Raw genomic sequence first — 14,572 nt, 5'->3', positions numbered from 1 at the left:
AAGCCAGTTTAATTTAGATGACCCACGCTGTTCTAGCATTGCTCTTTTATCTGCTTTCTCCCAGATATTCCTCATTCTTTAAAACCTCCACTGAGTTACCCCTTTGTCAACCTCCCCCCACTGCAAAAAAAAAACAACCCTACAGAACCCCAAATGTTACATAGCCTGTTCTTAGGTTGGGGCAAGTTTTCCAATGCCATCAGCATTTCAGTTAGCGTATTTTTCGCTCTATAGGACGCACTTTCCCCCCTCCAAAAATTAAGGAGAAATGTGTGTGCGGCCTATAGACCAAATGCAGGCTGCGCGGCTAAGCCCAAAGCCAGAACAGGGAGACAGAGCACTGCGCAGTGCTCTGTCTTGCTGTTCTAGCTTGAGGATGGCTGCGCAAAACCTCCACAGGGTGTCTTCACCCCGCTGCCCTGCGGAGGCTACAAAGGCTGTCCCCGAAGCCTCAAGCCTTTGGAGTGCAGCGCGAGGTCCCGCTGCATTCCAAAGGCTTCAGGGATCTTTGAGGCTGGCGGTGGGGGAAAGCAGCACTTCCCCCCACCGCCAGCCCCACAAGCTCGGGGGGCAGCGGCAAGGCTGCGCACAGCCTTTGCGCTGTTCCCCGACCTGCTCTTTGGGGCTGGCGGTGGGGGAAAGCGGCGCTTCCCCCCCGCCAGTCCCAAAGAGCAAGTTGAAAGGAACCTGAAGCCTCCGGAGCCCAGCGGGAACTCCCGCCATGCTCCAGAGGCTTCGGGTTGCCTTCACTGAAGCCTGGAGAGCGAGAGGGGTCAGTGCGCACAACCCCTCTCGCTCTCCAGGCTTCCAAGGTAGCCGCCTGAAGCCTCCAGAGTGCAGCGGGAGGCTTTGGGTGAATGCACCCTGAACGCACCTTGTTTTAGAGGGGGAGAACAAGAAAAAAATTATTTTTCCCCTGTTCTCCCCCTCTTATAGTCCGGTGCATCCTATAGAGCGAAAAATACGGTACATTTTGTCCCAGTCCTGCAATATATACAGGGAGGGTGGTATGGGTGTGAATGAATGGTTATGTCCACACCCCTGTGCCTACCAGGAAGAGGAAGAGGACAGGGACCAGAATCTGTGTAGCAACAGCTAAGCAAAGCACGATTGGTTTCCTTGCAAAAAGAGTACCTACAAATATTACAGAATGCAAGTGGTTTTCCCGGGCTGTCCGTCAATGATTGGCAGAGGAAGGAGCTCAGGACACCTGAGCAAGTTCCAGCATTGAGCAATTGAGCGGATCAATACTGCTAAGACAGTCCCTAGTTGTGGTTGGGGGTGTGCATATCCGTAGCTCAGTGCTTCGCCGTTTTCCGTGCAGAAAGGGTGCAGGTGACATACAACACACAACTCAGCAGTGAGTTTCTAGCCTTCAAGGCAGGACAGTGCATTTTGTTTTGGTGCCAAGTGAATGCACACAGCGGACAGTTAACAGGACTGCACCCCCAAATTCTCAGGCAATTCCTAGAGAAAAGCAGCCCAGAGGCAGGATGCCCAGGCATCGTGATACATGTCTATGCCTGGAATGCAGTGCACCATTCTGCTCACACAACGGCAGATGGCTGGTGCTTGTAGTTTTTTTGCAAAGGCAGTGAGCATTCAACATGATTGTCTGAGAGAGGAGAAAGTAGGGAAGGGAGGCTAGGCCAAACCTCTTAGCATTTTGTGAAACAGAGCACAGATTCGCAGATGTTCACGAAAGAAGGGAGGGAGGCAACGAAGCAAAAATCTGTAATATTTGTCTCTTTTGCTACAAGACATTGACATCTAGATATCCAAGCCTTCAGAGTTTGCAGAAATCTCACATGGGTTTTATTTGGGACAAAAAGAAAAAGAGGGTGGGGGAACTGGGATTTGATTTGATTTGATTATTTTTTTTTACAAAACACAAGGGGACTGCAAAGATGAAGGCATGGTACCTGCTCAGTCACTGCGAAGGTTCTGGGTTCCCTCTGAAAGAGAGAAGGTATCCCAAGCAGTTAGCTGAAGGAGACACTAAACATCTGTTTGCAGGAAGGGTTATTTCCAAGTCATTTATTGGTTTTTGGTTTTTTTAAAAAAAAAACACTGTTCATGCTCTGCCAGAACAGCAGTCGGGAGCCTCTGGTCCACAGGCCTAATTAGCCTTATTAGGAATCCTAGTTTGGACCTCTCCTGGCCACCCCTACCCATCCCACGTCATATGAAGTCATGTGAGGGTCACGTGAAGAGACAGGTGCAAAGGAGCAAGCAGGGGTCTTAAAAGGCACTCCCAATTTGTCCTGGGAAGCGGAGTTTGTATGCAGGGCCATTTAAATAGGAATTTGCTCCTGTGTGGAGCTGATCCCTGCTGCTTTGGAGCCCAGCCGATCAGTTCTAACCTCGAGCTGCGCTCAGAGCAGCTGAGATCTTCCTTTGCACCAAGGCTTAAGCTCAAGGAATGCTACTATGGAGAAGAAGTTCACCTGGCGTCAAGGTGATTGGCAGGGGCCACACGGCCACATTAAAGTGACTTAATTGAGAGCTTAGGAATCTAGCCTGCTGCCTGCAAAAGGTTTCTCCATCCCAATGCTAGATGGTAAACCTTTCTGTGTGTTTTGTGTGCTACTCTCTTAATTGCAGGAGGGGGTGGAAGGATCTGCCCATTTTGGTTCTCCCACTTTCTCATTTTTCTCCAATCTTAAACTCGGTGCTGCACATTTTGCAGCAATTTCCATTTTATTAAAACCTCGTGAAAACTCATCAGCGTTCAAGCACAAATTTCTCCTAATAAACACGTTTTAAATATGAAATTTTGACAAGCTGTCTCCCTTAATATAATCAATTTCCCCTGCTACCTTCGTTTTTACGCATGCTTCCCTCTAATAGATGCATTTGGGGTAAATGTTGCATTGCAAAATTCGGATACGTGCAAATTTTGAAGGCTAGCTGTGTTCCGGTTTGCATGCTGCTTCAGAAAATGCAGACTGGGTAGATTCAGCTCTGAAGGTACGGTACATAGAATTGGATTTCTCCTTGCTAAATGCAAGAAAAAATGGGCAGTGGAGAGGAAAAAGGTAGCTGGGGCCCTAGGATGCTTCCTTCCACCGAATCAGACAACCGGTTTGCAGAGGCTTGCTGAGCTCACAGGTTGATGTCTTTCACAGCCTTGCCTGAAAATGCTCGGGACTGAACCTATGACTTTTTGCAAAACGGGAGCCTGACCCCTGAGCTATGGCCCTTCATAAATGACCCCCAACTGCTCCCACAGCCAGGGCAGAGAGGAGCCACAAGCTATGGCAGCGATGGCATCCTAACTGAGCCTTACAGACCAGCTCTCTCATATGTTCTAAGTTCCATCTGTGGGCAGGGAACAGAACATACAGAGGAGCGTTGACACTCCTAAGTGGGCGATTCCATACACCAGAGTTGACACTCATCAGAGAGGCAGGACCTTATTCAGGCAGAGGGCTGCGTTCTCACATGCGCAACCTTCGGGGGGGGTGTATGTCAATGGTGCATTCTCCCCTCTGCTTTATGGCACTACAACAAACGGGAGGAGGTTGTGGCAGAGAGCACTCACCTGAGTTTGTTCTTCAAGGCGGTCACCTCCCGCCCCATGGCCTCGTTGCTCTCAGTGGCTTCGTCCAGCTCCCGCTGCAGCTTCCTGCGGTTTGCGTTGATGCGCTGGGACTCCTCCTCGGCCTCCTCCAGCTGCCTTTTCAGCTGCTTGACGCGAGTGCTGGCCTTGTCAGCCTAAAGGAAGACAGCAAGACAAGAAGGGCGTTGGGATGGGAGCCCAGAGTTGGCGCCCTCAGCCAGCCTTTTGGCTGCTCAAGCTTTCCTGGATACCTGAAGCCCTAGGACCCATGTACCTACGGGACCGCCTCTCCTGGTATGCCCCGCGGAGGACCTTAAGGTCCACAAATGACAACACTTTGGAGGTCTCAAGCCGCAAGGTGGTTAGATTGCTCTCAACCAGGGCCAGGGCTTTTTCAGCTCTGGCCCTGACTTGGTGGAACGCTCTGTCACAAGAGACCAGGGCCCTGCGGGACTTGACATCTTTCTGCAGGGCCTGCAAGACAGAGCTGTTCACCTGGCCTTTGGTTTCGACTCAGTCTGACCCTTAAGTTTTCCCTCCCCTTACGGTTTTGATCCATGGGCTACTTTTAAAATGAGGCTGCATTTTAAATTGCATTTTAACCTGCATTTTAAATTGTTCCCCCCCTCCTCCCCATTATGTTTTTATTTTAAGTTTACTGGTGTTAGCCGCCCTGAACCCGGCTCTGGCCAGGGAGGGCGGGGTATAAATAAAATTTTATTATTATTATTGTTTATTATATACCTGAAGGAGCATCTCCACCCCCGTCATTCAGCCCTGATGCTGAGGTCCAGCTCCGAGGGCCTTCTGGCAGTTCCCTCCCTGTGAGAAGTGAGGTTACAGGCAGAAGGCCATCTCGGTGGCTCCCATCAGATGTCAAGCAGATAAACAACTATAATGACTTTCAGAAGACATCTGAAAGCAGCCGTGTATCAGGAAGTTTTTAAGGGCTGGTCTTTTACCATGTTTTTTCTGCTGGAAGCTGCCCAGAGTGGCTGGGGCCACATAGTCAGATGGCTAGGGTACAAATAATAACATTTATCATCATCATCATCACCATCATATTTGCTCTAATGTAATGTGCACCTTTTGGGGCCAAATTACGTTGTGGAAATTAGGGTGCATTTACACTTGCCAGAAAATTATTTATTTTTTTTGGTTTCAGGGTTTTGGAAATTGAGATGTGCTTGGATTGATATAAAAGATGCAGGAGGAAAAGGTTAATTTATAAGGACCCACAAAGGGGACGAGGGAAGTTCAGGAGGTTCTTTGGAATCTTGTTTTTATGGTGGTTGTTGGATAATTGATTGTAAATTTTTAAAGCCTGAAAAACTCAATTTTCAAAAAGAAGAAAGAAAGAAAATTGAGATGTGCATGAGATTTGATGGTGCATTAGATTCGCAAAAATATGGTATTGTTCTCTTTCTTTCTTTCTTTCTTTCTTTCTTTCTTTGCCCCCCCCCCCCAATAATCTTTATTAGTTTTCCGGTTGCATACTTCACATACACATAATGTGTTGCATTTTACATTTACAGTATGCTTTCTCTTAAGTGCTGACTTCCTCCTTCCTTCTTCTGGTTTTTTATATCACATATAATTTTATTGCATTATTTTCATCCATTTTGTATATTGTTATTCATTTTCCATATTTGTCCATAGTATATCCATAAACAAATAAATCCTCCTGTTTATACAATTCTTGTTGTCTGTCTGTATTCATTTACAATGACTGTTAGTTATATTACTCTCCTTATACATTTTGCTTCTTATTATTTTCACTATCCATCACTTTCCCCTTATGAGGTTTATTTCCAATTCTACTGGTTTCACTATTTCATCTTATCTTTCCTATATACGACATAAATTTTTCCCATTCTTTTTGAAATGTTTCCTCGCCCTGTTGTCTAATTTTCCCTGTTAATTTGGCAATTTCTGCATATTCCATTACCTTCTGTCGCCATTCTTCTACTGTTGGTATTTGCTGTTGTTTCCAGACCTGGGCTGGCAGTAACCTCGCTGCTGTTGTTGCATATAAAAACAATTCGTTCCCTTTCAACCTTCCAGCAAATCCTTCATATCAAGCCCTCTTCCCACACTGCCTTCTGGTTTGACTTCTCGGCTAGCCCACGCCACGTGACACATCAACACACCTGGTCTTTGTACTGTTCTGCTTGCTTCCTTTCATCCTCAACCTGCAGCAGGACTTCCTTGAGCTTCTTGTCTTTCTGGCGCAGGGTCTTTGCTGCTGTTTGCTTTTCTCTGTGGAGCAACAGAATTGAACGGGAAGGTTAAAGGTACTAGTCCCCATGGAGGAAAGTTGTGGCTGGGAAGATGCTCATGTGGTGAAGGGAGTCAGAGGGAAGCTGAGCAGGATTCAAGGGCAGAAAAATGCAGTTCTGTTAAAATCTTTCCAGCTTCCCTAAGAGATGAAATTGCTTTGGATTTCAGCTTGGACACGGGAATATCAGTAACTGATTCTGCAAATGAGCCGGGCACACCACAATTTGCACTCCTGAAGGAATATTTTTAAAATAATAAATAATAATAATAATAATAATAATAATAATAATAATAATAATAAATGGTGAAAAAAACCCAGAAAGTATGTTTATGTATGTGTGCGCACACATATATGGTAATGCACAAAGAATTTCTTTTTTAACCATTTTGGATATATTTATAAAATCATTCAAAAGTATTTCCCAGAAGTTAAGGCAGTTTGTGTTGTTTAAAAGCACTCTGCTTATATTTGCATAGAACTGTTTCTTTTAAATTTCATGCAGATGTTCACAAGCACACCTCCTGAGCAATGACAGATTATGACATATTTATGTCCAATTCCAGCACGCACCCCTCCTTTCAGCACGTGGGCACCCCCAGCTACGAGTACCTGGATTCCTGTTCCAGCTGTTCCTCCAGCTGCGCAATCTTGGCTTCCAGGGCTGTGATGGTGGCCTTGAACTTGGATTTGACGGCTCCCTCCATCTCCTGCAGTTTGGATTTCAGCTCCTTGTTCTGCCTCTCCAGCTGCTGCCGGGCGCTTTCGTTCTTCTGTGCCGCGGTGCGCTCGGAGGTCAGCTCGTTGTTCAGCTGCTCGGACTGGAACCAACAGATGGGAAAGATCAATCAAAGCAGGGCGGGGAAAACAAGTCTGATTAGGGCTGGCCAAGCCTGTCCTGTTCAGTTGCTCTCTGGCCCCGTCTGCGCCAAACATTTAAAGCAGGATCACAGCACTTCAAGCAGCCATCAAAGAACTATGGGAACTGTAGTTTGTTAAAGGTGCAGAGAGACATTAGGAGGCGCTCCCAGAACTACAGTTCCCAAACTTCCCAGGGAAAAGGGATTGTCTGAGAACTGTAACTGTGTGGGGAATAACAACTCTCAGCGCCCTTCAAAAAACTACATCTCCCAGGATTCCTAGAGGGGAAACCATGGCTGCTTAAAGTGGTATGGTAAAGGTAAAGGACCCCTGACCATTAGATCCAGTTGTGGCCGACTCTGGGGTTGTGGCGCTCATCTCGCTTTATTGGCTGAGGGAGCCGGCGTACAGCTTCCGGGTCATGTGGCCAGCATGACTAATCCGCTTCTGGCGAACCAGAGCAGTGCACAGAAACACCGTTTACCTTCCCGCCGGAGCAGTACCTATTTATGTACTTGCACTTTGATGTGCTTTCGAACTGCTAGGTTGGCAGGAGCTGGGACCGAGCAATGGGAGCTCACCCCATCGCGGGGATTCGAACCGCCAACCTTCTGATCAGCAAGTCCTAGGCTCTGTGGTTTAACCCACAGTGCCTCCCTTATATCATTAACCCCAGTTGGTGCATGTACAGGCATACCCTGGGAGATCATTGCCTGTTCAGTTCCAGCCCGCTGCAATAAAGCGAACAATGCAACAAACCGAGTCGCATAATTCTTTGGGTTTCCCAGTGCATAATCAAAGTTATGTTTGTGCTATACTATAGCCTGTTAACCCGCATCCTCACAAGGAGCAATATCTGTGGGGTGCAATAAAGCAAAGTGCAATAAAACAGGGTATGCTTTCTTCTCCTATGTGCTTTATTAAAGTATGCATTCTTTTAGATGGAGAAATGCATTGCAAAATGTGCAGAGAAGCATGGATTTTGAAGGACAGCTGCATTTTGGTTTGGGAAGTTGCTGAGTGGGGAATCTGTTCTATTTCTCATTTGAAGGAGCTGCAGATAGCAAGCGAAATTATTTTTTGCTTTACTTTTCTTGCAACTCCCATCCTCCTTGCAGAAATCAAGATGTCTGCAACGTACCTGCTGGACAGCCTTGCGGAAGCGGTCGCTCATAGCTTCCATGTTGCTCTGCTCCTCTTCCAGCTCCTCCTCTAGCTGGGAGATCCTTGCTTCAAGGCGCCGCTTCTCATCCTGGAGGCTGGTCCTACAATCACACGGTGTCAGGGGCTGGTCAGAATCGGACTGCCAGAGACTGCTCTGACTCCAAAGATGGGGGAATGCAGACACAGACAGAGGATGGAGAATTTGCCCCCCCTGTCCTTCAATGTTCCCAGCAGCCGATTCAAAGGCAGGCTGCACAGTCAGGGGAAGAGTTGGACAGCTATGAGATAGTAGCTAGGCAACCAGGAGGGAGGGAGCGTTTGAGAGACTCTTCATTCAAGAGTGGTGGGTAATTCCCTCCCTCCCCTCGAACTCAGAGGTCTGAAAGGGTTAAGGAACAACAGAAGCACAGGGGAGGGAGAGCTGGCCGTTGGTGTGCTTCTTGCAGCGGAAGGAGAGGTGATTCAGAGTGAACAGCTGATATCCTGATGGAGGGTGGCCCAAGGCTGCACTCTGTATATCGTTGTAAATAAAGGACTATAAACCCGTCAGAAGCTCGTTAATTCTTATCGGAAGCTCCCAGAGAGAAGGGGAAACTCCCGTACCTGCCAAAAGATGCACCAAGTCCTCTATTTAATTTTCATTTCTTTGAAATTTTGACACCAACTTTTCATCCCCAAAGACCTAGTCAAATGAGCAGGGTATAATAATCATCATCATCATCACCACTGTCATCTTTGGCGAGGGTACTGTGTAAGGCACCTTTTATACTTCTTGTTTGGACAAAATAGCAGCAGTGAGTGGAATTGGGCACATGGTTCTAGTAGCCTCCGAATCCCAGCTGGGAACTTACCTCCCAGAAGCAGAACTTGCCAGCTCTTCAGCCAGATCGTCCTTCTCCTGCTCGGCTTGTTTCCGTGCCCGTTCCGCAGCTGCCAAATCCTGCCAAAGGAGGCAAAATTGAGCCCCTCACTCAACAAAGCAAACATGGCTACTCTAGGTTCCAAGGCTGGGCGGAAGTTGGATCTGGGAGATTTGCAGTAGATCGGCAAGAGTTTCCAACTTGCAAATAGCGACTAGCAATAGCAAAAACTAAAATAAGTTCTACCCATATTAGATTAAAGGTAAAGGGACCCCTGACCGTTAAGTCCAGTTGCAAACGACTCTGGGGTTGCAACGCTCATCTCGCTTTACTGACCAAGGGAGCCGGCGTTTGTCCGCAGACAGGTCATGTGGCCAGCATGACTAAGCCACTTCTGGCGAACCAGAGCAGCGCACGGAAACACTGTTTATCTTCCCGCCTGAGCAGTACCTATTTATCTACTTGCACTTTGATGTGCTTTCAAACTGCTAGGTTGGCAGGAGCAGGGACTGAGCAACGGGAGCTCACCCTGCCGCGGGGATGCAAACCGCCGACCTTCTGATCAGCAAGCCCTAGGCTCTATGGTTTAGAACACTTGGTGGGGGACAGAAACCAGGAGTGGCTTTTTATCATGGTACGGGTCACAATTCCCTGGCTGAACAAGTGCTTCCCTGTTCCTTAGAGCAGGAGAGGTCACACATGCAACAATTGGTTGTCCTCATAACTTGGTTGTTTTTTTTACATGTGGTGAACTCTGGCTGAACGCATGAAACACAGTTCCTTGGGCCGCATCAAATGTTCTCTGTCCACTAGCACAAGGGCCCGTCTACCATCATATGGCAGTGCTTAAATGTTTGCAACAAAGAAATCCAGCGCAACAGTTGTGTTAGTGGAAGTCTGCTGGTTGTGCAATCTGTTGCACAACCTTCGGTAAGGCACTTGTGTTTTCCCTCGTGCAACAACCTTCCGCAAGCGCAAGTTTAAAGGGCCTTTAACTTAGCAGAATGTGGCATTTGCCCTCATGTGTGTGACATCATACTGGGTTCATAAGGAAAGTCATTGTAAAATGACTAACCAGTGGGAACCCAGGGAGCAGAGTTAACTGTGTATAAGGTTGAAGCACAGAGGGTTTTTTCAGGAGAGTTAGAGTTGTTGAGAAGACAGACTGGGGTTAGAAGAGACAGATAAGATAAGTCTGTGGGTTGGGCTAGTCCGGGGGGAGAGAGTAAGAGAACTTGTTAAGAGAAGCCAGTCAAACAGTTGAGATAATCAGTCAGAAGGTATTAGGAAGGTATAGGCCAGTAAAGAAAATAAAGTTAAGATATTGACAGGAATAATAATAGAAAAAAGATATTGACAGGAATATTATCTGAGTAACCATAAACTTGTTAATGTTTGTGAAATAAACTTGTTGTTTTTGGTTCACTTTTAACAACTGACTGGACTCAGTGTTTTACCAGAGAGTAACTGGTTGGTGGCAGCAGGGAAGTGATCACAGTGGTGGCACGGGGATCAACAGACCGTTAAACGTCCAGGGACCCTGTGTGATCGCCACACAGAGCTACATTAGATACATGCCATGTTTTGAGAGTATACCCTTAACTGTAGCACTTGGGCGGATGCTGAGCTACGCCATCCCTCAAGTTCTAGCCAGGACCCAGATTCTCCAGTTTACCTCTTGAACCTGCATCAGCTCAGCCTCCAGATTTTTGGCTTTCTTCTCGTTTTCTCGGGCTGTTGCAAAGACTTCTTCCCGGGCAGCCCGGGCATCGTCCAGTTCACGCTGGAAGTCCTTCATCTGAGCCTGAGTGAGAAGAGACACTGATTTAGGATGGAGCTTCATCCACATTCAGGTTCAACTCTTTCTCTCCACCTGATGGGATGTTTCAAGGATCAAAGAAGAGAGTCTGAAGTTTAAGAAATAGGTGATTAGGGTGCGGGAGGGGCATGATAATAGTTTATAAAAGGATGTGCGGTGTTGAGTGGGAATCACACCAATCTATCCAGTTCTCAATTTCTGTAGAAATATGCAATTAAAAAAAAAAAGTCCTCATGAAAATTCAGCATTTTGGATACGATTTCTTTTAAAATATGCATTTGTGTGCTATTTCCCCTCCAGATCTACACATTTGTCGCAAAGGGATCTACCGGTAATATAACACTTTTTTAGTACAGTCATACCTCGGATCCTGAACGCCTTGACTCTTGAACAAATCGGCTCCCGAACGGTTGAAACCCAGAAGTGAGTGTTCCGGTTTTTGAACGATTTTCGGAAGCTGAACGTCTGACGCGGCTTCCGATTGCTACCAAAAGCCGCGCTTTGGTTTCCAAGTGTTTTGGAAGTTGAACGGACTTCCGGAACGGATTCCGTTCGACTTCCAAGTTACGACCATACATTATTTCTACTAATATGTGCATTTTGATGCACACTTAATCCTAGCACATGCATTTGTGGCACACATTACTTGGCCGAAGAACTGCATTGCAAAAATTTGGAGAAATGAAAATTTCAAAGGGTGGCTGTGTTTCGGTCCATGCATCATTTTGGAAAGCAAGAATTATACACGGCTTGATTTTGAAGGCAAACCGAACTGAATTTCTCCCCCATCTCACTAGGTTTGGAAGGCCCTTGGGCAAGAAACCCTCCAGCCCACCCCTCTGCCTCAGAGAGTCTCTCCCTCCTAACTGCAGTGGATCTAGGAGGCTCTTGTTCTTTGGGCAAGTGTATCCACCCCTAACGTTCTGCCCAGACACTGAGGTCCAGTTCCGAGGGCCTTCTGGCGGTTCCCTCATTTCGAGAAGCAAAGCTACAGGGAACCAGGCAGAGGGCCTTCTCGGTAGTGGCACCCGCCCTGTGGAACGCCCTCCCACCAGATGTCAAAGAGATAAACAACTACAGTGGTGCCTTGCAAGACGAAATTAATCCGTTCTGTGAGGCTCTTCGTATAGCGGTATTTTCGTCTTGCGAAGCAAGCCCATTCACAGCTTAGTGGTTTAGCGGCTTTTAGCGGATCAGCTGTTAAGCGGCTTATCAACGGATCAGCTGATAAGCGGCTTAGCGGCTGAGGAAAAGGGAAAAAGAAAAAAAAACCCGCAGGAACTCGCAAGACATTTTCGTCTTGCGAAGCAAGCCCATAGGGAAATTCGTTTTGCGAAGCACCTCCAAAACGGAAAACCCTTTCGTCTAGCGGGTTTTCCGTCTTGCGAGGCGTTCGTCTTGCGGGGCACCACTGTACCTGACATTCAGAAGACATCTGAAGGCAGCCCTGTTCAGGGAAGTTTTTAATGTGTGACATTTTAGTGTATTTTTAATCTTTGTTGGAAGTTGCGCAGAGTGGCTGGAGAAACCCAGCCAGATGGGCAGGGTACAAATAATAAATTATTACTATTATTATTATTATTAGGCCCCTGGCAGACGCCCAACCCTCCTGGGTGAAAGCAAGCGAAAGCCCTGACCTGGAGCTTCCGCAGCTGCTTGATGGCTTCGTCCCGGGACTTGTTGGCGAAGTCCAGCTGGCCCTCCATGTCCTTGATGTCCACCTCCAGTTTCTTCTTGGCGGCGGCGGCCAAGCCCCGTTGCTTGCGCTCGTCTTCCAGTTCCACTTCCATCTCGTGGAGCTAAGTAGCAGCAGGGAAGCAATTGGAAAAAGTTTAGACATGCGCCGTGGGTTGGGCTAGATGACCCTCAGGGTCCCTTCCCGCTCTGCAGTTCTATGATTGTGTGAAAGGCATTGCTCAGGGACTCGCGGCTAAATGTGTGGAAGGCTCGCAGCGCTTCCTCAAATGGTAAACACGCTGCAGGGGAGAGCAGAGCAGACTTTGACAAGGTCCTATTCTTCAACTACTTTTCAGGAATATCTAATCTATTTAAGAGCTGTACAATGGAGAGGTGGTTGCGAGCGATTAGTAAAAAGGTAAAGGGACCCCTGACCATTAGGTCCAGTCATGGCCGACTCTGGGCTTGCAGCGCTCATCTCGCTCTATAGGCCGAGGGAGCCGGTGTACAGCTTCCAGGTCATGTGGCCAGCATGACTAAGCCACTTCTGGCGAACCAGAGCAGTGCACGGAAACACCGTTTACCTTCCCGCCAGAGCAGTACCTATTTATCTACTTGCACTTTGACGCGCTTTCGAACTGCTAGGTGGGCAGGAGCAGGGACTGAGCAATGGGAGCTCACCCCATCGCGGGGATTCGAACCGCTAACCTTCTGATCAGCAAGTCCTAGGCTCTGTGATTTAACCCACAGTGCCACCCTTGCGAGCAATTAGGTTTCCCCAAAAGGCCTTTGGGTTGTAGTTGCTGTCCAGCTAAGTTCATTCATTCATTCGATCTTTCAAAGCATTTATAACATGCTCTTTAGCCAGAAAAGCTCACAAGCAGTTTACAGATCAAGAGAAAAATAACATGGTCCTTGCCCTCAGGTCTACATCTGAAAAAGGGAGACTGCACAAAAGGAAACAAGGATGGGGAGAGAAGAGGAAACAAGCACAGACAGGCCCCAAATATCTTAATATTTAAGCTAAGGTTACCAGATTTTTTTCAGTGAATCTGGGGACACTTTTCAACTTCAATAGAAATGATAAGATTTTGTCAGGGGACTGATTTGTAAATCCAGGGACTGTCCCCAGGAAACGGGGACGTCTGCTAACCTTAATTTAAGCGGCTTTTATAATGCTGAGCTTGGATGGAAACAGTTTTTTTAAAAGCAGTTCATAGGAGCTGCAAAACTGCAGCCACCTGTTTGTTTTGCTGGTTAAGTCCATGCTGCAAAACTATGTTGTCCTCCCCTGTCCACACACACTTCCATATTGAGTTCTGCTCAGTAGGTAGTAGCTATCTGTTAAGTTGTGGGTGAACATATCAGACGACACAGTGATTCTTCACAGCTCTTGTTTATTCACAGGCCAGGACAGAACTGAACTGAAGGGCTCAGTCAGCCTGCTTATATAGAGCTCCAGTACAATGTAACTGTAACAATTTTCTAAAACTATCCAATCACTGAACATCACTTTTGATCCCTTATTTGCATAACTATCTACAGTATCCCCCTGCTGGCCCAGGGTGAGAACTTCAGTACATAACACTATCAGAAGCCATTCATGTTCAGATATCTTCCAGCCATCAACTGGAGGAGGCATGTTTAGGTTTTGGACAGCCCAACGCCTAGATTCCATGCTAGTCTTCCTCAAGCTGGTGCTCTCCAGTTGTGGTCCAAAACTCTAGAATACCCCTGGCCCTGTGGGGAAAGGTCTCCTTACTCTCTGAGGCTACGAGAAGATAGGTGGTGAAATGGAAGCACATACCTGCTTCTGCAGCTGCCTCCTCTTCTCTTCGTTCTGCTCATCCCTGGCTTGCAGGTCTCTTTCGAACTGTCCTTTCAGTGCTTGCATGTTCACCTCCAGCCTCAGCTTTGCATCCTCCGTCGCCTGGAGCTCGTCCTCCAGCTCCTCCAACTGGGTCTTCATCTCTTCCACCTGTTGCTCCAAGGCCCGTTTGGATTTCTCCAGGTCATGGACCTGTTTGGAGCAGGAGGCAAAAAGGCAGGCCGAGTGACGAGAGAGGATCAAGGGGGGAAACTCACCAGCGGTGAATGAATAAATAAGGCAAAAGCAAAACCTGGAAATGTGATGATTGGGCTCACTTGGAAAGAAAAGTCACTGCAAACTGATAATCCACTGGCAAATATATACGCACGTGTGTTTTTACAAGATGCATGTACAGTATTTTTCACTCCATAAGACACACTTTTTTCCTCCTAAAAAGTAAGGGGAAATGTCTGTGCGTCTTATGGAGCGAATGTGTGGTCGATCGCTGGCTCCCTTTCCGGCCCCGCCCCCTTGCCCAGGC

General features: G+C 47.3%; 1 protein-coding gene across 4 annotated transcripts in view; it reads right to left on the bottom strand.

Moving 5' to 3' along the window:
• The window catches only part of MYH11 (myosin heavy chain 11), a 99,281-nt gene that overhangs the window by 1,548 nt on the left and 83,161 nt on the right, over positions 1 to 14,572 (bottom strand). For 3 of the 4 annotated variants that reach the window (XM_079953656.1, XM_079953655.1, XM_079953657.1), the window contains 8 exons: positions 14,029 to 14,241; positions 12,182 to 12,343; positions 10,401 to 10,529; positions 8,717 to 8,805; positions 7,843 to 7,966; positions 6,453 to 6,661; positions 5,713 to 5,821; positions 3,545 to 3,717 (listed from right to left, as the gene is read on the bottom strand). In XM_079953656.1, coding sequence (XP_079809782.1) covers positions 3,545 to 3,717; positions 5,713 to 5,821; positions 6,453 to 6,661; positions 7,843 to 7,966; positions 8,717 to 8,805; positions 10,401 to 10,529; positions 12,182 to 12,343; positions 14,029 to 14,241 — 1,208 coding nt within the window. Of the gene's footprint in view, positions 1 to 1,922; positions 1,956 to 3,544; positions 3,718 to 5,712; positions 5,822 to 6,452; positions 6,662 to 7,842; positions 7,967 to 8,716; positions 8,806 to 10,400; positions 10,530 to 12,181; positions 12,344 to 14,028; positions 14,242 to 14,572 lie in introns of all 4 variants that reach the window. The other variant, XM_079953658.1, reaches the window with a different exon arrangement.

This window comes from Podarcis cretensis, assembly GCF_951804945.1.
Source record: "Podarcis cretensis genome assembly, chromosome: 14".
Classification (NCBI taxonomy): Eukaryota; Metazoa; Chordata; class Lepidosauria; order Squamata; family Lacertidae; genus Podarcis; species Podarcis cretensis.
The sequence above is the reverse complement of the archived record's forward strand: the minus strand, read 5'-3'. Positions and strand labels throughout refer to the sequence as shown.